General features: G+C 47.3%; 1 protein-coding gene across 2 annotated transcripts in view; it reads right to left on the bottom strand.

The window, feature by feature from the left end:
- The window catches only part of INVS (inversin), a 227,694-nt gene that overhangs the window by 96,988 nt on the left and 106,545 nt on the right, over positions 1 to 24,161 (bottom strand). For both annotated transcript variants that reach the window (XM_014603023.3, XM_019485218.2), the window contains exons 4-7: positions 17,947 to 18,120; positions 16,516 to 16,683; positions 12,535 to 12,715; positions 6,527 to 6,636 (exon numbers count right to left, since the gene is read on the bottom strand). In XM_014603023.3, the coding sequence (XP_014458509.1) occupies positions 6,527 to 6,636; positions 12,535 to 12,715; positions 16,516 to 16,683; positions 17,947 to 18,120 (633 nt within the window). The remainder of the gene's footprint in view (positions 1 to 6,526; positions 6,637 to 12,534; positions 12,716 to 16,515; positions 16,684 to 17,946; positions 18,121 to 24,161) is intronic.

The following is a 24,161-nucleotide window of genomic DNA, read 5'->3' as shown; positions in this document are numbered from 1 at the left end:
CAGATGGAACTGTAAACATTCATGGAATGGATAGTATGTTAGCATAGGGAGTTCCAGCACTGCAGTCAGTGTGAGAGATATGTGGAATTGTATATCTGTAATACCCATAATAGGGTAGAGAGGTATTTACGTTGTGTGGAAGGGATCTGGTAATCCCAAGACACAAGGCTTTGGCTGGTCACCAGTTAGGGCAAGGAAGGAAGTTTTTTTCTTTCCAGATGCTACTAGCTTCTTGGTTGGCTTTTTTTTTCTTTGCCTTTCTTTGAAACATGGTATTGTTCTTCCTTTCAGGGTTAGGCTAGTTGTTAAATTAGGGGTCAGGAAGAAATTTCCCCCTAAATCATACAGGCACAGACTGTATGGGAGGTTTGCTTTCCTCTGTAGGATGGGTTATAGTCCATTTCCTAAGGTCTTTTGAACACATGTCAACCAGCTACTTTCCTGTTATTACAATAGCTAGGTTACTTCCTTGTTGTTACAGTGGCATTCTGGGTTGCCAGGCCTGTGGATCTTGGATAATAAGTAAAAGGTGCCTGGTCTGAGTTCCCAGGGGTAGAAGTTTGCTTTCCTGAAACCTTTCTTGAATTTCTAGAGGTGGAGTCTTTAAGAGGTTGTGTAGTTCCCCTGGTATTGTTTTGTGGGGTCTTTGGTCAGAAGTTTGTGACACTCCATGTTGGGAACTATCAGCTTCTAGTATGCATGCTGTTTTGACAACAGTGGCTACTCTTCTTAATACCAGAGATGTTTTTAAGGCTGAGTATGGTAGGAATAAAAATTAACAGAAAAACTAGAAAAAAATGTGTAAGTATTATAAAGCTACACTTGGATGAACTAAAATACTACTTGATATTTACCATCAGGACCTGTGTTTGTTTCTTTTTTTCCCTGACATTTATATTGAGGGGGTTTTTTGTACATCATTGTAATATGCTTAGTAACTTATAGAAAGACAACTAGTAACAAACACTTTGCCAAGCTAAAGCTATCCAAACTAGACTATCCAAAAAACTGACTGACTGCTTGGATTTACTTAAGTTAGCCAATTGATATTGAATGTTTGCATCCGTTAGGATATGATATTAATGTAGAGCTAGGTCAGGAGGCAAGTACAAAGGAATTATCCTTTAGCCAAGAAGAAGGCAACACCACCCTTCCCCTCCACTCCCCCCCCCCCCCACACACACAATATCAATCTGACCATGGGGTAAAATTCCTTCCGTGGGCACATCCACACGTGCAAGCACATGCGCTTGCAACAGCTCTAATAGAAGAGGTGCAAATATGAGCCAGGGCTTTTTGCTTCACTGCACATGCATGGACATGCACTTTGTTGTGGAGCAAATTGTGCCACTTGGGGCAAAATAACCCTGCCTGGCTCCTCCCGGATCTGCAGCCAGGGAGATCTAGAGCCCTGGACCAGCACCTGTGCTGTCCCCAGCAGTATAAAAAGCTGCCCTGTCCTGGCCCCATCAGTACAAAAAGCTGCCCTGGCAAGTAGTTCAGGGATACTCGTTCTCAGGAGCTTGTGGGGCCCAGCCAGTTGGTACCTAGGGACACTACCCCTTGTGCCAGCTGGACTGCTGAAGCAGCCCTGAGAGTTCTCTGCACTCTTTATCCACTGCAGCAGTTTGGCAGTGGGGGCTGCTGCCTGGCTGTGACGTGCTGTGCACCTGCCAGACCCGGATGGGGACTGCACAGCCAGTAGAGGCATCTGCCCCTCTGGGCCAGCTTACAGTGGGCTGTGGCTACAGGGTTGGTCTTTGTGAGGCACTACTGCCATGTGTGCCCCTTGCCCGGCCATCTGGGCAACTATTTCCAGGAAGATGTTCCAGGTGTGGTGGCCTGCTTTGAACTGTCAAAGCATGTTCTTCTGGCCCCATTTGGACAGGAAGTCAGCCACAGTCAGCTGGGTCCAAGGTGCCAGTTCTGAGCAGGCAGGGTCCTGCCACTGGCCTCCCTAGCAGGAATCCTGGTGTTCCCTAGCTGAAACTGAAAAATCCCTTATAAAAAAATCCCAAAGTCACTCTGTAAAATACTCTCCAGGGATCTAGCAGACCTTCTGAGGCTAAAAATAAAGGCTTACAAAGGATGGAGGACAGGATTCACTTCCAAGGAGGAATATTCTGCACTGGTTCGGTCCTGCAGGGAGCAAACCAGGAAAGCCAAGGCTGCAACTGAACTCCAACTAGTTTCGAGTATCAAGGACAATAAAAAGTCCTTTTTCAGATATGTGGGGAGCTGGAGGAAAAGCAAGGGCAACACTGGACCCCTGCTGAACCAGATGGGACAACTGATGCCCAGGAAAAAGCCAACCTATTAAATGGGTACTTTGCGTCGGTCTTTCATCAGTCTCATGGGACGCCCATGCCCACTACGAGACAGGGAGGTCCGGGTGAGGGAGATCCCCTGCCCTTCATCAATGCTGACTTTGTGAAGGAACACCTTGAGAGGCTGGATACTTCAAGTCAGCTGGCCCTGACAATCTGCACCCCAGGATACTCAAGGAGCTGGTAGGCATCATAGCCCAGCCTCTGGCATGGATCTTTCAGAACTCCTGATGTTCTGGTGTAGTGCCCAAAGACTGGAAGAAGGCCAATGTGGTGCCTATCTTCAAGAAAGGGAGGAAAGCGGATCCAGGAAACTACAGGCCCATCAGCCCAACCTCTATCCCAGAGAAAGTCTTAGAAAAGTTTATTAAAGAAACCATCCTTAATGGACTGGCCGACACCAACGTCCTGAGGGATAGCCAGCATGGGTTTGTTGCGGGTAGGTCTTGCTTGACCAATCTCATTTCCTTTTACGACCAGGTGACCTATCACCTGGACAAGGGAGAAGAGATTGGTGTCATATATTTTGACTTCAAAAAAGCCTTTGATCTAGTATCCCATGATCAGCTCTTGGCGAAACTGGCCAATTGTGGCCTTAGGTCCACCATGATCCGCTGGCTGGCAAATTGGCTCTGTGGTCAGACCCAGAGGGTGGTAACTGACCACCGTCATGGTGCCCTGTGACACATATTGTTCAACATCTTCATTAATGATGTGGACATTGGAGTCAGAAGCGGACTGGCCAAGTTTGCCGATGACACCAAACTTTGGGGCAAAGCATCCACACCTGAAGATAGGAGGGCGATCCAGGCTGACCTGGACAGGCTCAGCAAATGGGCGGACGAGAACCTGATGGTGTTTAACACTGAAAAATGCAAGGTTCTCCACCGTGGGAGGAAAAACCTGCAGCATCCTTATAGGCTCGGCAGTGCTAACCTGGCTAGTACTATGGAAGAAAGAGACTTGGGGGTCATCATTGACCACAAGATGAACATGAGCCTTCAATGCGATGCTGCGGCTAGTAAAGCGACCAAAACGCTGGCTTGCATCCATAGATGCTTCTCAAGCAAATCCCAGGACATCATTCTCCCCTTGTATTCGGCCTTGGTGAGGCCACAGCTGGAGTACTGTGTCCAGTTTTGGGCCCCATGATTCAAAAAGGATGTGGAGAAGCTTGAGAGAGTCCAGAGAAGAGCGACACGCATGATTAGAGGTCAGGAAAACAGACCCTACGATGACAGGCTGAGAGCTATGAGGCTCTTTAGCCTGGAAAAGCGCAGGCTCAGGGGTGATCTGATGGCCACCTGTAAGTTTATCAGGGGTGACCAACAGTATCTGAGGGAACGTTTGTTCACCAGAGCGCCCCAAGGGATGACGAGGTCTAACGGTTATAAACTACTGCAAGACTGTTTCAGGCTGGACATAAGGAAGAATTTCTTTACTGTCCAAGCCCCCAAGGTCTGGAATAGCCTGCCATCAGAGGTGGTTCAAGCACCTACATTGAACACCTTCAAGAGAAAATTGGATGCTTATCCTGCTGGGATCCTATGACCCCAGCTGACTTCCTGCCCCTCAGGTGGGGGGCTGGACTCGATGAACTTCCAAGGTCCTTTCCAGCCCTAATGTCTATGAAATCTATGAAATCTATGCAGTCTGCCGAGGAGAACTGGACCAACTGCAAAAGATAATGAATTGGCCACAACAAGTTAAAGGCTCCTAGGTAGAGGAGCCAGAGTGTGGAGACTGAGAGAGGGAAAAGGTGCTTGGCTAGCAGTGGCAGAACTGAGCCGAGGGCTCTCCCAGGGTCTGGCAAAAGACCCAAGGCTGCAAAGCTGCAGGCAGCAGCATCACACGACCAGGAGGGGGAACTTACACAAGAGAGAAGGAAGACTGCACTGAGGTGCTGAGGGAGCAGCATGAAGTCAGCAGCACCTTCTCAGGGTCTAAAGAGAGACCTCAGGACTGAGTTGCCCTGTATGGACTGTGTTTCTGAGTATTTTTTGAGGACTGGTTTACATTGATTTCTTTGTGGCAAGGGTGCCTGGGAACAAACATACAGAGTGAGAGACTTAAGTTGACTGGCTGAGCTAAGCATTAACCCTGAACCCACTATACCCCTGTTAGACTCCACTTAAAACCTCCTGCCATTCTGACATGGACCTGTTAATAATTACCATTTGCTTGTGACTATTCAGCCAGCTATGTATTCAATTCATAATGGTTTTATCTAGCCCACATTTCTCCAATTTATGAAAAGGTTGTATAGGACCTTGTCAAAAGCCTGGCTAAAGTCTAGATATACTATATCTGCAGCATTCCCTTCATCCACCCAAGTAGTTACTTGGTCGAAGAAAGAGTTCAAGTTTGTTTGACATGATTTGTTTTTTATAAATCCATACTGGCTGGTTGTGATCAGCCATTCCTCCGCTAGATGCCTGCAAACCTTCTTTAGGATATGCTGCAGTAACTTCCTGGGTATTAAGGTGAAGCTAACTGGTCTGTAGTTCCCAAAGTCCTCCTTCTTGCCTTTTTAAAGAGGGACACTACATTGGACCTTTTCCAGTCTTCTGGCACCTAGCCTGTCTCCCATAATGTCATGAGGATCATTGTCAAGGGCTCTGAGATCTCCTCTGCCAGTTCCTTCAGGATCCTGGGATGAAGCTCATCTGGCCCTGCTGACTTGAATTAATTCAGACCCAGAAAAAGCCTTGTGATCATTTCTTTTGTTATTTTCTCTCTCAGCATTCCCCCTTTGTTATGCAGATAGGTGTTTGGCTGCAGCTTAATTTTTTTGTGAAGACTGAGGCAAAGTAACTTTTGAGTAGCTCTGCTTTCTTTGCATCATCAGTTAGGAGTTACCCCTGGCTTGTTAATAGAGGACCCATAGCTTCCTTGGTCCTTTTTTCTGGCCAACACACTTACAGAAACTCTTCTTGTTGTCCTTAACCTCCTTTGCAAGATGCTGCTTGTTCTTTGCCTTCCTGATTTTGTCTTTGCATGCTCTTTATATTTCCTGGCATGCTTCTTTGGTGACCTGCCCATTCTTCCATTGCCTGTATACTTTCCTTTTGCATTTGAGGCTTTTTAGAAGTTCCTTGTACAGCCATATTGGTCTCTTGTCATTCTTCTTGTGCTTCCATTGTATTGGGACAGTTTCTTGTTGGTCTTCAAATACTGTGTCCCTTAGAAGCTTCCAGGCCTCCTGGGCACCTTTATCCTTCAGTCTATCCTCCCATGACACCATGCCCATTAGCTTCTTGTATCAGATGAAATCAGCCTTTTTGAAAACTAATCTCCTAATTTTGCTGGCTTCATGCTTTCCCTGTTGCAGGATTTGGAATTCTACCATATCCTGATTACTTCCTCCCAAGTTAACCTTCATGGTTATATTCTCCACTAATACTTCTCTGTCTGTCAGGATAAGATCCAAGGTTTACAATCACCTAGTTGTTTCCTCCACTTAGTGGAACATAAAGTTGTCCTCCCCCAAAGTTAGAAACTAGCTTGACATTTTATTTTTGGCTGCACTGTTCTTCTAGCAGATGTCTGGAAACCTGGAGCCCCCCATCAGTAGCACCCCATAGCTTTTGGAAAGATTTGTCACCTGCTTGAATACTGCCTCATCTACCTCCTCCTTCGAATTAGGTGGCCTATAATCCCCATGATTATACTGTTCAATTGACTCTTTCAGCACTGCCTGAATAGAAATGCCACTGCTGGGCTGGTGGTTTTAAACCTTGAGTGGAACAGGAATCAAAGGGGAATGCAATTGGACCACTGCACCCTCTGGATCTGTCCCTGTCAGACTCTATCTAGCTGCTAGAGGGAAGAGAAGGGCGGGGGGGGGGGGGGGGGGGGAAGTAATAGCTATCTTACAGCACTTCCATGGTTCTATTCTGAGCAGAAACAAATGTTTTACTGATTGAGATATGCACCCTCGTTTTGGAAGGCTAATTTTTGGGAAAGGGTGCATGTGGTATACAAATAAATAGGATATTTATGGCATCTAGGCTTGAAAAAAAATTCAAAATCAATACATAATATACAACATAATTGTGAACAAACTTGTGCAGTCACTACTGGATTCATATTACTTTACAAACAACTAGAGCTTTGTTTTTGTGAATACAATTTCAACCACAGTAATTTATGTATGTTTACAGTTCAAGATATTTACATTTAGGACATAACCTACTTACAGCAAAGTTACTCTGTGCTGCATAATGTAGGGGTGTTGCTCCTTGGCTATCAGATGGGATGGTTCCAAACTTGTTTCTTTCTAATAGGAGATGGACAATTTGTGCATGGCCTGAGAAAAGAGAAGGCATTAACATAAAAATATAAGGCATATAGTACCCTAGGTGCTGAACCGGGTGGGCAAAATATGGCCCCTGAGAGATTTTGTCCAGCCTGTGGCGGGTCCCTCGGTCTAGCCCAGGCCAGGTGCAGGGGACAGCCCTGACCATGGCATTTACAGCTGGTCTCATTACCCCCAGGCATGCAGTGGGCCTGAGATGGTGCAGCTGCTGGACTTGCTTCCCAGCAGCCCCAGTGGCAGCAGTTTCTCCAGCTGCCACTGCTGCTGGACCCAGCCCCACTACCTGGCCACCTTGGCCTATCTGCCCCACACCCACCACTGGAGGTGGGACCTATGCAGGGTTCTGTGGGCAGGGACATGTGGGGAACGAATTGCAGCTCTGTCTCGAGCCCTGGCCCTATGCTGTCACTGCCCCAAGATCCTGGACCTGGTCCCAGAAGCAGCTCCCTGCTTGCTCGCAGCCTCCTCCCATATGCCTGACCACGCAACCTGCCCGCATGGGTCCCAGCCAGTGTCCATGGAGATCCCAGGATTGCTGGGTGGTGATAGTGAAGAGCCAGGGCCCAAAGCAGAGCTATGATCTACTCCCCACATGCTCCTGCCTGTGGAAGCCATGCCTGCAATGGATTGTGGCTCTGCCCCAGGCCCCGGCCCTGCATTGTCATCCCCCCACAATCCCAGTCCTAGCCCTGCCTGCTCGCCCATTCTGCTCCCAGATGCCACTCCATGACCTTTGCTTCCATGACCCTTTGCTTGTCTGTGCAGCTGCTAGGCTGACTGCAGAGCAGAACCACTTAAGGAGTTTAGGTGAGCTGTTGGGGGGGGGGGAGGGAAGAAAAGGGGGGCAGGGCCAATGTTCCCTCTAAGGAGTAGTGGTCCGTGAGCACGCTGCCTCAGTCCATGAGTGCGCCGCCTTGGTCCATGAGTGCGCCACCTCTGTCCAGCGTGGGACACTTACCGAAGGAGGCTGAGGGCTGGAGGCTGGGGCCTAGAGGCCGGGGGCTGGAGCCAAGAGGTTGGGGGCTGGAGGCTGGGGGTCAGAGGCCAGAAACTGGAGCTGAGAGGTTGGGGGCTGGAGGCTGGGGCTGGGGGCCGGAGGCTGGGGCCAGGGCCTGGAGGCTGAGGATGGAGCTGGGGGCTGAAGGCTGGGGCCAGGGGCCAGGGTCTGGAGCCGGGGACTGGGGGCCAGAGGGTGCAGCCAAGAGGCTGGGGCCAGGGGCTGGAGGCTGGAGCTGGGGGTTGGAGGCTGGGGCCGGAGGCTGGAGCTGGGAGTTGGGGCCAGGGGCTGAAGCCGGGAGCCAGGAGCTGGGGGCTGGTGCGGGCTCTGCCGGCACCGGGAAAGTGCTCTGCTCCCCTACTTGAGAGCCAGGGAGTGAAGCACTTCCCCAGAGCTGGCGGAGCCTGCGCCAGCCCCCCACCCCAGTTTCCATCCCTGCCTTGCTTCACCTCGGGGAGGAGCCACTGTCTGCCCCAGTGAGGCTCCGCTGGCTCTTGGACACTGCTCTGCTCCCCAGCCCTGATGCCACATGCCTCCTCGCTCCCCGAGGCCATGCAGGGGAGCGGAGCAGTGTCTCAGAGCCAGCAGAGCTTCACTTGGGGCAGGCAGTGGCTCCTCCCCGAGGTGACGCAAGGCAGGGATGGAGGCTGGGGTGGGGGGCTGGGGTGGGCTCTGCCGGCTCCCGGGAAGTGCTCTGCTCCCCAGCCCTGATGCGGAGCACTTCCCTGGAGCCGGCAGAGCCCGCGCCAGGCTCCCACCCCACCTTGCCTAGGAGCTGACCTTCAGCTCCTCTGCTGGTGCGCGGCTTTGAAAAGGTTGTGCACGGCCACACTTTTAGTTGTGCGCGGCCGCACATGCGTGCACCTTAGAGGGAACCTTGGGCAGGGCAGATGTGACCCAGCCTGTGACAGCTCACCAAAACTCCTTATGTGGCCCATGGGCCCAAACAATTGCCCACCCCTGTCCTAGATCCTAAAACCTTTTAAACATAAGAAAATGAAAAGCCTGAATAAATATCAAGACACTCAAAGAAAGGCATAAGATTTCAACTGGCCTATTGCAAGTTTTAAATGTACATCTGGTTAGTGGTGTTTTAATTCAACTCTGGTATTTCTCAAACAAATACAATCAATCTCAGATCTGATTTTTTCTGATTTGCAAACCTACTAGATAGGTGCAAGTGACCAATGCAAATTCTCTGGAGTGCCGTTTTCAAGGGCACTTCAAATGTCTGAACTTTTTCCTTTAAAAATCATAGTTTTATTTAAATATGAAAGACTCTCTTCATAGATTGTTTACTGTACAGTTACACTAAATATATACTCTAATTGGAGTTGCAGTATTTCTTGATTTTTGCTTTGCAACTGTGATTCCTTTACTGACATCTCTGTGTGCAGCTTCCTAGAGGGTTAGAAGATTTAAAGTACAGTGGGAATGTTTGAAACTTCTTCTTTTTCATGTGACACATAGTGTTTAATTTGCCCCCATTCTGAGTTGAGGACAGAAACTGTAAGGTCACATTTTAATACATTATATTGGTGATGAAATAAACCATGCTTTCTTATACTTAGACTGCATGTATTTATTTTATGCACATTTTAGTTTCTGCTTCGTGGATCTAGTTTTGTAACACAAATTCTTTTGTGTAGTTTTATTTTTTATATGTGCAATTTTATAACATATATGGAGCATTTGAAACTTTATTTAGAGGTGAGATCGAAAAATCAGCTGCAGCAGCACAAAAAAGAAAGTGAAAAGTCCATGTGCATTTTTTTCTGGCAGACCTTGGGTTCTTGGGAGGGGGTAATTTGAAATAAAGAACAGTTACTGCCCCCCTGAGACAAAGAGTACTCACCTCTGATAAGGCTGAGTAGCAGAATTTTGCAAGGTTTTATGAAAACAAGTAAAAAAAAGCAAGGCATGTTTGTGTTCATTCCAATAGGTATCTGTATATGAGAAAGGGTCCAGGACATTAATTTTTGTTGTTGTTGTTGTACCCATTCAAAAACAAAGTCATTCACTATATTCACAGGTTCATGCTTTCTGAATCCAAAAGCAAAAAATGTCTTTGGAAAAAGTTTTCATCATAATATTTAACCTTAAGGAAACAACTGACACTTTCAAAGTTCAGGAAAAAAAATTATTAAGCTCTGAACCACCCTTGGGAAGAAGGAAACACCAGCTCAAAAATCACATATATGCATTCTGTAGCTGGCCCGGATTAGCATAGCTCCACTGCCTGTGATACCACTGTAATCTACAGCAGCTATTTGTGATTTTAAAGGTTGCACAAATGAGGAAAGGGGAAGTGAGAAGCCATTAGGCCTTGTTTAAGAAAGTCATTAGGCCTTGTTGAGAAGACCTATAAATATTCCTTCATTTCTAACCTCCTTTTTGGGGCAGAGTATTGAAAGGATGCTGAGGAGATACCACCAGTTTCCTCTGCAGCCCATGGATTTCTTTCGTCCCTCTCAATCAAGTTTTCAGCCATGATGTGGTACAGAGACGGCATTGATTTAATTGGCTAATGGTTTCCTCTTAGCAAAGGTCAAATGGCAAGTGTCCCTGCTGCTTCCTTTAGTGCTCTCAGCAGCCTCTGATCAATGGATTTTGTTAAACACCAAACCTCGGTGTAGTAGCACTTAGAGATTTTGTCCTTTCCTCTTAGAGATCCAGAGGAGTGGTGTGTAGTGACTGTTCATCTTGTTCAAGAGCGCTTTCATACAGTTTTGCTCTTCAGGGTTCTATTCAGTTACCCCTCCTATTGAATGCTTATGTAGCCCTGCTTGCAGAGCGAGAGAGAGCGAAGAATTCTGAGCTGCATACCAATGAGATACAGATTATGCCTTTCTCATCCAATCTGTGTTGTATGATGTCTTTACAAATGCCTGATTGAAAGAGCAGATAAAACTGGATGACTGGAGCAGATCTAGATTTGTCTAAGGCAGAGCTAGGCAATTATTTGGGCCACAGAGGGAGTTTTGAATGAGGTGTCATAGGTCACATCAGCACCCCCCGCCCCTCCCCATGCAACAACTCACCAAAACCCGTTATGTGGGACTGGGCCATGGGCAGGCTGGGAGCTGTGTTCAGGAGCAGGAGTGGTGAACTAGGTCAGGATCACAGGGCAGGGTCATGGGGCACTGACGGCACAGGGCTGGGACCGAGGGCAGAGCTGCCATCTGTTGCTTGCATACCCCTCCAATAGGCGTGAGTTGCGCAGGCAGGAGCATGCAGGGAATAAATTTGCCCTGGCCTGGCCCTGTGCTGTCACCGCCCCAAGATCCAGCCAAGAGTCATGTGGGTAGAGCACTCCAATCGCATCCGCCTGGTGGAGTGCTCTGCCCATGCAGTTCCTGACTGGTTTGCATCGAGACTCTGGGATCTTGGGGCAGGGTCTCCGTGGAAACTGACCAGCGGGGAGCTCTGATCCCATCTGCCTGGAGGAGCACCCTGCTTGTGTGGCTCCCAGCCACTCTCAATGGAGACACTGGGATCTTGGGGTGGTGACAGCATGGGACCAGGGCAGAGCCCCACTTCTGCGGGCAAAGACATGTGCTGAGCACGTTGCAGCTTTGCCCCAGCCCCGCACTGTCACTGCCCCAAGATCCTGTTGTCTCTCCAGCCCTACCCGCCTTTTCTGCTCCCAACTACTGCTCCATGTTGGCCCGTCGCCATGGCAGACAGGCTGGGGTGTCTGGGCAGTGGAGCAGCAGCAGCCAGAAGGAGCCACTGCCACAGCCAGGGCTAATTTGCACAGAGATACCTCTCCACAAAAGAGATTCCTGCCCAGAAGAGCATTCCATCTTTCCAGTCTTCTATGAAATACAAAACATCATAACCAGAAGGAAATATAATTCTACATCCTGCTTAGCTACAGACAACTTTGAGGTAAAAAGACTTTTCCAACTTTTCTCTGAGCCTAATCTGAGCAAAATGAACTGTTCCAAACAGGAGACTCTACCACACCTGGAGGTCTCCTGTGAAATATGAATTTTCATTTCTACATAGGAGAACTTTTACAATTTTTACAATCTCCTATGCCTGATGAAGGGTGCCTGTGCCCGAAAGCTTGCAAATAAAAAAAAATAAATTGCAAATATCTAGTTGGTCTAATAAAAGCTATCACCTCTGCCGCAAGTTTTGATTCCTTTTGCCTGTAGACCAATACGGCTACAACCTGGATACCTTTCTTCCCCAAAGCACTTGGATTCCTGATATCCCAAGACTGGAGTAGCTCTCCTCTATGCAGTTCTGGCTCTGATATTACTCAGTGGTAGAGGTAACTCTAATTGCATCTTACTTGCCCACAAACTCCCATGTAGTGTAGCTATGCCTCCTACAGCTGTTTTTCTCTGTTGCTCCTGACCAAGTCTCTGGGTACCTTCATATATTATTCTGGTGTACTCCACCTGGATTACCCTTGGGAAAAAAAATCTGAAGCATCAGCTGACAAAGAATGAGGGGACTGCTCATTCTGCTGTGTTAGCTATAAAATAGAAGTAAACTGAACACTGCATTGGCTTCCTTTATCTTTCAGGGTGTAAAACATTATCTGTAACTATTTGATCTTAAAGCAGTGTCTGGATTGAGTTCTGGCTACCTGAGGAACAGCCTCACCATCTATGCATTCATCTGGAGACAAGAATAGCTCACATGCTCTTATTAACGGTTCTTAGTTATGGTCTGTTGGTATAGGATATTTCAGTGGACGATCTCAGACTACAAAAACTGCTCCCTCATTGGTTTTCCAGAGCCTGAGTATAATTCTACAAAAATTAGTTAACATAATACCAGGCAGGAATTTAACAGTAACAGGAGACAGAATAAAAAAAAACAAAAAACAGGCAACAGTTCTTAAATAAATTTAAATTAATTGTTATTCAATTTACCCAGTAAAGCTGCCCAGTGAAGAGGTGTTCGAAATAGATTGTCATAAGATGTTACATTGCAGCCTTCGTAAGACGTCAAGACATCAACCGCTGCCACATTCCCATCAGCCACAGCAAAATGAAGGGGAGTTCGTCCTTCATAGTCCTGCCAGTTCAGCAGAGACTCTGTAGGAGCAGCATCCTATTTAAAACAGAATCAGAAGCAACAAATAATTATACGAGCTTGAAAGAGAAACTAAAAACTTTCCATTGCTGGTGGAAAATGCCTTCTATTAGGTAAGAAATGAAGTGTCATCAATTCAATACAGAAGATAAACAAAACTACTTATAAATAACTAAGGTTCTTTAAAAGGTATTGTCCACAAAGGCATTCTCGTTTGTGGGTGTATTTCATGTCCTGGACTTCAACCAAAGATTTTTTTTTTTTTTTTTTTTTTTACTAGCAGTAGCTGGAGAGTGTGCTGTAACCCTGCCTTGCTCATATTCTTGCAATGAAGGAATAAAGGGCAGGGCATACTTCCTGCTTCTCAGTTTTCTCTCAACAGCAGAGCCCTCTATTTATCACTCTGAGCAAAAGGGGAAGAAGGCAGGAGGGATGAGAAAATGCATGTAAACAATCAGATAATTCCAGTTACTGATAACTAACTAGGTTCTCTCCTTCAAGTAATTGTGCACACACCATTCTCACTGGTGGGTAACTCCAAAGTTAGAGGACTTATACATGGAGATGGGCCATAAAGTCCCCCAGGTGAACAGAACGTAGCTGAGCACAGGTCGTCTTGGAGCCCAGCTAGGACAACTAGGGGGTTAACCTTTCAAAAAATTAGCTATGATTATATTTATTCAAGGCACTAAAATTTTAAGTGTGGAAAACACCCAGGAGAGCAGAAGTAAGCTGCAAAGGTCCTACAATAATTAGGGCAATGGGGACTGTAAGCCAGCAAAAAGTTGTACAAATAAATGTCATGTCTTCTATGCATGAAGAATAAACAAGCAAATGGTCAAAGTATGGGGATCTTTGCTTGGATATGAACAATGTAAAATTATATTTGTCAAAAAGAATGTTGCAGAAATTAAGACACAGGATAGGAAGAAAATGCCCTACTTTAGAAACGTCATGCATGAAGAATCTGGAACATAATGGCATGCCTAGATAAGGATTGAGATAGAGGTCTGAATTGAAGATGACACCCAGCTGAGTCTGAGTGGAGAAGGAAGGTGATGTGGAAGGCTTACGGAGATTCAGAGTTTTATTTTAGTCAGGTTGAGCTTGAGCTAAATCAGGTCTTCATTTAAACTCGTGCTACCCCATTGCCTTCATAACATATAATCATTTGTAATTTAAAAAGAAATTTGGTTGACTATGCACAATAATATAGCAACCATCTCATGCTCTCTTACCTATGATGCCTATGGGAAGAGAAAAAAAAAAAAAATCAGTAAGAAGCTTATTTTTCCACTAGACTCAGAAAAAATGGCTCTAAACAAACACCAGGAACACATCAGCTGAGAAAGGTGACACTTAAATATAAAACATAGAAAGGTCAGGGACATTGTACTTCACAGAGAAGGTGAGCTATAAATGGAAGACTCACGTAAGCAAGAGCTACTCAATACCTACTTTTCTCTATTCTTTACCAAAAACAGGCAACAAGAATATTAGCAAACACAATATAAACAAAAAAGGGAAAGGGCTGCAGTTCATGATAAGTAAAGAATGCGTCAGAAACCGTAACTAATTTGAGCTCCTTTAAATCATCAGGGCCTGACACATTTAACCCTAGGGTGCCAAAGGAAGGTACTGAAAAAATTTCAGAGCCACTGGCAATCCTATTTGTAAAGTCATGGATGATGGGCCAAAGCCTAGAAAACTGGATAAGGACTGACATGGTGCCTTTTTAAGAAAAACTTAAAAAAGGAAAATGCAGGGAAGTGTTGATATAAAGGTGAACCCATTGTGCAAGAGGTCATCAGCAGAGATCCTGGTTTTCTCTGTTTAAAAATTGCAAATTCTCTGATTTACAAAAAATTGCAAATTCTCCAATTTGATCCCCTCAAAACCTGCGTTTTTCTGGGATTAAAATGAAACACCACTATATATATAGGTATCGGTTGAACATAACATTTTATTGATACTTACAATTTTATAACAATTTGGAAGCCTACCAGTGCCTCAATCACTATAATGAAATACATTCAAAATACCTATACATTATGGCATTTAATTTTGTTTTTTTTTTCATGGAAAACCAGAGCTCCCCTGTCCCCTTTGCTCACCAGGATGCAGGTCCAGCTGCAGATGTCCCACCCCCCCCCCAGCTGCTTTGTGGCACTGAGTAGCCCTGATATGCTGGTGCCCTGCCTATGCCATTGCCCTTCACTCTCAAGCCACAGCTGCCCAGCCCTGCTAGTGCCCCTCACTCCAGATCCGCAGCCCCCTGGCCCAGCCGGTGCCCCTCACTCCTGACCCGAGGACCTCCATCCCTGCTGGTGCCCTTCACTCCCCATCCACAGCCACCTGGCCCTGCCAGTGCCCCTCACTCCTGACCCACAGCCCTCTGGCCCTGCTGGTGTCCCTCACTCCCCACCCACAGCCCCCTGCCCCACTAGAGTGGGACCCTAGCTGCCAGAGTTACAGGGCCAGAGATCCAGGTCTGCGGCTCCCTGACCTCACCAGCAGTGCCCAAACCCCAGCTGCCACCCATGGGAGGTGGCCGCTACTGCAGCCTGAGCAGAGCACAGAAACCAGCTCTCCCTCCCCAACAGGTGACACAGCTGGACTGGAGCTCATGGCAGCGGAGTCGGGGAGGGGGAGGAAGATGCAGGCTGGCCTTGCGGGCTCAGGACTCCCCATCCTCTTGTCTTAGGAGAGACCCAGTGTAGCAGGGCAGAGCAGGGTGGGAGGCTTGGTGCTGCCACTGGGAGCCCTACAATACCATGGCAAGGCACCCCCTGCTGGCCCGGCAGCAGCAGAGGGTACAACTCTATACCACTACCCCTACTGCTACCGGGCAGGCAGGGGGTGCCTCACTATGGTGGTGCTGCTCTTGGCAGTGGCACCAAACTTCATGAGCCCACAGCAGCCAGACTACATCCGCCCCTGCACTGCACACAAATCTGGGGGACACGTGCTCTCCATGCCCCCCCAGGAGTACAGGCTGTGGTGGGGAGCCAGACCACTCCTCTACTGAATGAGCTGCCCACAGCTCTGTCCTGCTATCTGCCTGGGCCCCATGGCCACACATTCCCATCCTAGCCCCAAGCTCCAAGAACCACCCCAACTGGGCAGCACCCCCAGACCCAGCCCTGCCCGACCTCCCTCCCTCATTATGGGGACCTCAATCCCTCCCCCCTTACACTTACCTACAGGGAGCTGTTCCCAGCAGCTGTGGGAGCTGTTCTCCATGCTGCCTGGCTGTCATGTGCTTGTGTGCACACACATACAAGCACATAGGACCCCCTGCCTGACTTCCCTCCTCCCGCTCTTCCCAGCCCCTTGCAGGCTGGAACTCTGCCAGCCTGCAAAGGGAAACTTGCTGTTTCCTGTGTTTTTCTCCTTAAAATGAGAAAGTCCGCATTTTACCGTGTTTTCTGTGGCAAATGGAAAATCCGGATCCCTGGTCATCAGCACAAACAACTTGCCTGAACATTTATAATGAGTTGATTTTACAGACACCAAAACATTTAGGGCCACACAAACCAAATTAATCATCATAATAATAGCATCTCATGCTTTCATATATATATTATTCCCGGAGGTCCAAAAGGAATTCTCTTCAAATCTTCAGTGTGACACAGCTAACTAGATATATTGTGAGATATATTCAGCATCTTATGAGACATTTGTTATTGCATTGACCAAATGAATCCAGCATTTAAAAGGTCAATTAAAGGATCCATCACATTTTATATTTCTATGTAACTAAAAATATCTGAATCACAGTACAAGAAAACAGATAAAAATAGAAGAAACTTTCTTACCAGAATACATTTGACTGTGTGAATTGCACTGGTATCCTTGTGATTAGCTGCCCAATGAAGTGGGATTTTGCCATCAATATCAGGGATTCCAATATTAGAATCATGTCTTATGAGAAGTTTCACATGGTCTGGATTATTGTAGTAGGCACTCCAGTGCAGAGCAGTTTGCTAGAACACAGCATTCACAAATATTACTAACACATATGAGTACTAATAGTCTGTTTATATTTATCTGATTATATTTTTTAAAGCGCGTAGGTTTTTATTTGCACTATTATCACATGAACTTTTAGTGTATTATACATAATAGGTATCTGTGTAAAATGTACACTATAAGGGCTGATCGTATTCCTATTGATATTAGCTTCAGTGGGAGTAGATTTTGACTCTACATAGCTTAAAAGGGTATAAATTGATCAAATGGGGGTGCTTCAGTTCTAAAAAGTATTAAGTACCAATATGGGTCATTTGCAATTATTACTTCAATACTGTCATTCACAGAAAAGAAAGAGTACATCATTCCCTTACAGCAATTGTTTGAGACACTGTGGTCAGGTGTGGATCCCACTTTAGGGATAGAAGTGACTTGTATGTAAGAGCAAATTTTTTTGAAAAACAGCATCTAACATATAACACCAGATTTTCAGCCTGTGGGATTGTTCTTCCCACATTACTTGAAGGGAAGAAATCATGTTGAGGCCTGTGAAATGATGAATAAATACAAACAGAGGAGTTGGTTCCAATGGCACACATCAATGGAAATGAATTTTCACAGCATGCTTTTCAAGGTCACACTGAACCTTTCCACTAGCTTATTTGAGGTGGTAAATGGAGGTTCACAAAGTTTTGATTTTCAGCGACTGACATAGATAACTCCAAGTCTGAGATATAAGATAATTCCTTGGTCCATAACATTTTCTCTTGATACCCCAACCTAGGTCAAAAAACTTCACAAGTTCCACTCGGTGGTGGCTTTGGATATCATAGACCACAAGGGTACTGTATTAGGGTAATGGGTGGGTGGCATACTCCATGATAATCAAAATAGATCTGTACCTGGCTGCACTCTTTTTGAGAAGTCCTACCAATCCTTAAACATTGGATGTCCACCAAAGGGAGGGCTTTTTCTCTTTCAAGGGGACTTTTGCCATTTTCTACAGGGCAGCAAGCTTACATTCTGGACATAAAGCACAGGAATCCTTATCTACCCCTGGATAAAAGAATCAGCGCAGGATTCTTTTTAACTTCTTTCCCTTGCCCCAGTGTCTGTTATAGAAGATAGCACAGGCAAATTTCCCCTTGACTAGATTTGAGGACTAATGTTGACCTTTCTGAAGGTGGTAACCCAAAATATGAGAAGATTCACATTTTTTTATTAATTGGTGGTGCACTAAAATGCCACGAGTTGTCAAAAGGTAAGAAATGTTTTACCTTATTTTTGTCCTGTGTATCCACTTCTCCTGGTGCCATGTATTTTAGCAACAAAGCTAAGCATTTTGGACTCTTGTGCTGGGTAGTTAAATGCAAAGGAGTCATTCCTTCTAAATCCTTCTTCATCCAGTTTGCTCTACGAGCCAGTAAAAGTTTCATGAAGCGATAATTTCCCTGGATAAGGAAAAATATAACAGTAAAAAACTATTCTACTTAAGCAGTCAAAGCAAAAGATGAAAGTATTTAAAGACATTCATTGTTGTATTGCAGTGGCTCAAAGAAATAGGAACCATAAAGCTTGAAAACCTCCAGCAAAATATATATTCCTTTTCCATTCTTGATGCTTAACTTTGCTTCCTATTTGTTATTAGCTGGGCGTGTCTACACGAGACGCTATGTTGCTGTAGCAACATGCTACAGCAACATAGCATTGGTGAGCACAAACTGTGATGCTGCAGGTACGTTACCATAGCAACACACTCCCGCGCTATAGCGCGTTGCCATGGAGACGTAGTAGCCAAGAAAAACTGCGCTACTGGCACAATGCAGTACGGGCTATTACTGTTCCATCATTTAGTACTTCCAAAAGTACTAGTACTTCCAAAAGGAAGTACTAAATGATGGCACAGTAACAATGGTGCCATGGGGGCATGTGTAGACATGCCTGCTGAGTCTATAGCTAAATTACATTGTACACAAACTGGCCAATCACAGACATGAAGTGCTGCAATATTAGGGGCTGTAGATGTTCCTGATGGTGTCAAATGTCTTCTTTATAAAATATCTCATCCTTACTAGAAATAATAAGATATATTTAATAAGATAATGAAAGTATAACAAACTTAAGCAGTAGACAGTGACTTCTTTCCATGTTGAGGTTAACCTTATTTTCTTTGCAGTATCTTATTGTTTTGAACAGGTGTAATACGTATGATACTTTGTCATCCCCTCAGTTTAATGTTATTAAAAATAAACATGGATGGATCAAGGGTTTTGAAAAGGGGGCTGCAGATAGTGTGGCACATCATTACATATAGAAGGCAGGGCAGATTTGTACCTGATACACTAACCAAAGGGTGTATATATACACATATATACATGCATATATACACATGTATACATTTATTGGAATGTGCACTAATTTGTTAGATTATATATCAAGTTTAAAAAACACAACAAACTAAGCAAAAATAGTCAAAAGATAGTGTTTCAATAGTTCCACAGTCATTATAGTTAAATGCACATCTCTAAACTTCATTGCTGAACAAGGAAAGATTTTTTTGAGCCTCCCTGTCTTTCTGACATCTGACACCTCCAGGGATGAGAACAGCCTTATCTGCACATCAAGGAACAACTCATACAAAGGACTCTCAGGGATCATGGGGAACAGATAGCCAGCCTCAAAATTTCCCTGTGTAAAATGAAGTTTATTTTCTACCTGAGAGGATTTTTACAATCTTGGATTTGTCCTCAGCCTAGAGAAGGGCATGTGTGCCCGAAAGCTTGCAAAGAAAGATATTTTTTTGTGATTTCTTAGTTGGTCTAATAAAAGGTATCACCTCTGGAGTTCTAGAGTTTTACATCTCTTATTCATGTTCATAAAACAACATCTAGCCTTCTTGAGTGTCTTAATGCCTCCAATTCTTCACTGTCAGTCACTTGTACACCTGAGTTAATATTACCACATACGAGTTAAGGTTTTTGGCTAGAGCTAAAAACAGACTGCATAGCTGTGAAACAGAAGAATGGCATTACTAGGGATGGCTGACAAACAGTAAAACTGCAGAAGGAAGGATAGTTTGAATAGCGGAACAGCAAGACCATTAAAAAGGAGAGAGGATCATTGATACCTGTCATGAAGAGAGATTAGCAACATTTAATGGGCCATGAAGTCAACTGACTCCCTTACTGCTGCCTGGATAGAAACGCTACTCCCATGGCCAGACAGTAGGTTTTAAAGTTTGAGTGAAGCACGAATTAAAAGGTGAGTGCAACTGCACCCCCGCTCTCCTTTGATTACCATTACCGTGAAGGAACTCCTTTGATTACCGTGAAGGAACTCATCTCTGTTAAGGAAAGCTACACATCCCTGCAAGCCGATATTGGCGACCAGGGTGGACGACTGGAGACCCTCTGGGTTAAAATCCGTGGGGAACACGGCACAGGGGACACAATGGTGGGAGTCTACTACAGACCTCCCACCCAAAGTCCTGAGCTTGACCAGGAGTTTGCCCGGGAACTGGCTGAGGCAGCATGCTCCAGGACCATGGTTGTCATGGGTGACTTCAGTTACCCAGACATCTCGTGGGAGGATCGCTCAGCTAAATCTGAGCGGTTGAAAAGCTTCCTCTCATGCGTGGATGACCTCTACCTGACTCAAGAAGTCTATGGGCCAACGAGAGGCAAAGCGCTGCTCAACCTGGTACTGGCTACTGGGGATGACCTAGTGATCGATGGGAAGCTGGGTGACAGCGACCATGAGCTGATCACCTTCACCATCTGCCGAAAAGCTTGCAAGTCAGTCAGCAACACGGAAGTCCTTGACTTCAGGAAAGCCGACTTTGACAAGCTCAGGAGGCTTGTCAGTCAGGCCCTAAGGGACCATGACCACGGAGAGAGGGGAGTTCAAGAAGAGTGGTTGCTCCTCAAGGGAGCGATTCTCAATGCACAAACTAAGTCTATTCCATCTCGGACGAAAGGCAGCAAGAGGGCACAGCAGCCCCCCTGGCTATCCAGGGACCTAGCAGACCTCCTGAGGCTAAGAAGAAAGGCCTACAAAGGATGGAGGATGGGAGTCACCTCCAAGGAGGATTATTCTGCACTGGTCTGGTCCTGTAGGGAGCAGACCAGGAAAGCCAAGGCTGCAACTGAACTCCAACTAGCTTTGAGCATCAACGACAATAAAAAGTCCTTTTTCAGACGTGGGGAGCCGGAGGAAAAGCAGGGGCAACGTTGGACCCCTGCTGAACCAGATGGGGCAACTGACAACTGATGCCCAGGAAAAAGCCAACCTATTAAATAGGTACTTTGTATCGGTCTTTCATCAGTCCCATGGGACGCCCATGCCCGCTACGGGACGGGGAAGTCCGGGTGATCCCCTGCCCTCCATTGATGCTGATTTTGTGAAGGAACATCTTGAGAAGCTGGATACCTTCAAGTCAGCCGGCCCTGACAATCTGCACCCCAGGGTACTCAAGGAGCTGGCGAGCATCATAGCCCAGCCTCTAGCACGGATCTTTGAAAACTCTTGGCGCTCTGGTGTAGTGCCCGAAGACTGGAAGAAGGCCAATGTGGTGCCTATCTTCAAGAAAGGGAGGAAAGTGGATCTGGCTAACTATAGGCCCATTAGCCTGACTTCTATCCCGGGGAAGATCTTAGAAAAGTTTATTAAAGAGGCCATCCTTAATGGACTGGCCGATGCCAACATCTTAAGGGATAGCCAGCAGGGGTTTGTTGCGGGTAGGTCTTGCTTGACCAATCTCATTTCCTTCTACGACCAGGTGACCTATCACCTGGACAAGGGAGAAGAGATTGATGTCATATCTTGACTTCAAAAAAGCCTTTGATCTAGTTTCCCATGATCACCTCTTGGAGAAACTGGCCAATTGTTGCCTTGGGTCCTCCACGATCCACTGGCTGGAAAATTGGCTCCGGGGTTGGACCCAGATTCATAGATTCATAGATGTTAGGGCCGGAAGGGACCTCAATAGATCATCGAGTCTGACCCCCTGCATAGGCAGGAAAGAGTGCTGGGTTCAGATGACCCCAGCTAGATGGTTATCTAGCCTCCTCTTGAAGACCCCCAGGGTAGAGGAGAGCACCACCTCCCTTGGGAGCCCGTTCCAGACCTTGGCCACTCGAACTGTGAAGAAGTTCTTCTTAATGTCCAATCTAAATCTGCTCTCTGCTAGCTTGTGGCCATTGTTTCTTGTAACCCCCGGGCGCGCCTTGGTGAATAAATACTCACCAATTCCCTTCTGTGCCGTGATGAACTTATAGGCAGTCACGAGGTCGCCTCTCAACCTTCTCTTGCGGAGGCTGAAAAGGTCCAGTTTCTCTAGTCTCTCCTTGTAGGGCTTGGTCTGCAGGCCCTTAACCATACGGGTGGCTCTTCTCTGGACCCTCTCCAGGTTATCCGCATCCCTCTTGAATTGCGGTGCCCAGGATTGCACGCATTACTCCAACTGCGGTCTGACCAGCGCCCTATAGAGGGGAAGTATCACCTCTTTGGATCTATTCGTCATGCATCTGCTGATGCATGATAAAGTGCCATTGGCTTTTCTGATGGCTTCGTCACACTGCCGACTCATGTTCATCTTGGAGTCCACTAGGACTCCAAGATCCCTTTCCACTTCCGTGCCACCCAGCAGGTCATTCCCTAGGCTGTAGGTGTGCTGGACATTTTTCCTCCCTAGGTGCAGCACTTTGCATTTCTCCTTGTTGAACTGCATTCTGTTGTTTTCTGTCTGTCACGGCGGGGTCCTCCAGGAGGGCCGTGATCTCCTCGAGGTCCCTCGCTCCGTGTCTAGGCCGGCCCAAGGCACCCTCTTATTCTCGCCCACCACGTCTTTGCTGTTCAGTAGGTTCGGGAGGCTGCCTATGACTCCCTGGGCACGGCTACTCGGGACCTCTGTCCCCGTGTGTTCCTGGACCCCCTGGGGTCTCCCGGTGTAATGGGTGCTCCCCTGGCACCCTAGCCTTATGGGCTGCGCGTGGCTCCTACCACCCCTAATACCACGCCCCAAGCCTCGCAGATGGGAAAGACGTTGTTGGGTCAAACTACACGCCTGCTCTCCCGGGCCTCCTCTGTGATCTAGCCCGCTCCGGGCTCTCTCCTTGGGCTCACCGCACTGCTATCCCCTCTCCTCAGGGACAACCGCAGCACCCCGCCCTCGTCACTCTCTCCCCGGGTCTCCTCTGATATACAGCCCCTCACTGGGACTCTCATCAAGCCCGCTCTGGGCCTTCTCTAAAATAACCCAGCCCGCTATGGAACTCCCTAGCGAGTCTCCGGTCCTTTAGGCCCACCGCCCTGTTACCCTCTCCGGTATGGGCTCACCGTGCTACTACTCCCCGTTCTCCCGGGGGCAACCGCAGCACCTTGCCCTTGTCCTGGGTTTTTCACAGTGCTAGCCTGTTACTGGGCTCGCTACTCCTGTCCTGGGGTTCTTAAATATCGCCCCTCTCGGGCTCCTCAATGTGGCCCCTCTCGGGCTCCTCAATGTGGCCCCCTCCCTGGGGCTGGGGTCTATGCACCCCGCAAGTGACGCCCTTGCTGGCGTCTGCTGTGCCCGTCCTGGGCTTTCTAATATGGCGCTCCCCCTCTTTGGGGCTCGCCGTGCCCACCTTGGGCTCCTCAATAGACCAATATGGCGCTCCCCCTCTTTGGGGCTCGCCGTGCCCACCTCGGGCTCCCTGATAAAATCGCCCCTCTCTCTGGGGCTGGGGTCTACGTACCCCGCGCACAACCTGGGGTCTATGTTTCCCGTCCGCAACCCACTGGTTACACCCGCAACCCACTGGTTGCGCTCCTCACTGCCAGTTGCTCCTGCACTGGCGCGTAAGCTGCGCCTTCACTGGCGTTGTGAGAATAACGCGCCCTCCTGGTGCTAGACTGCGCCCTCACTGGCGCTGGGGCACCCCACCCCTATGGGGTCCCTATGAGGCCTTGGGCTGGCACAAAGGCCATTTATACATGTACCTCTTCATTCTCAGATGTGCTGGAGATCCACCATTTCAGAGCAGACTTGATTAATCGAGTCTGCTCTGCATGGGAGCCGACGTGCACCACACTGAGCAGCTTACAGTCCAGCCCCTACAGCCTCACCCAAGCCTCCGGTTGTAATACACACACTAACCAAACAAAACACAAGCGTCCTGGCTGTAACTTAACTCAAGGCTGCCTGGCTGCAACAACATAGCTCCTGCACCACAGAGCCACCATCCTTCAGCCTGCTCGAGCAGTCCTGGCATTTTAGCCCTGTGAGCTCCTGCCTCTCTGGGTGCTGGCAGGGAACTGCCAACCTGGCCTCAGCCCTGGGCTTTATAAGGGCCAGGCCCTGCCCCCTTCTGGCCAGCTGATCCTTATTGGTTGCCCTGGCAACCTGCAGCTGTGCTCGTTACCCCGGAAACCATCAGCTGCGGCTATGTTCTGCCAGGGCTCTCTCTCTCCCCCTGGCAGTTTCTCCTCTCTAGGAGCAGGCACTAAGGTGCCC

Source organism: Alligator mississippiensis, chromosome 5 (assembly GCF_030867095.1).
Source record: "Alligator mississippiensis isolate rAllMis1 chromosome 5, rAllMis1, whole genome shotgun sequence".
NCBI lineage: Eukaryota > Metazoa > Chordata > Crocodylia > Alligatoridae > Alligator > Alligator mississippiensis.
This window is presented reverse-complemented; position numbering and strand designations above follow the sequence as displayed.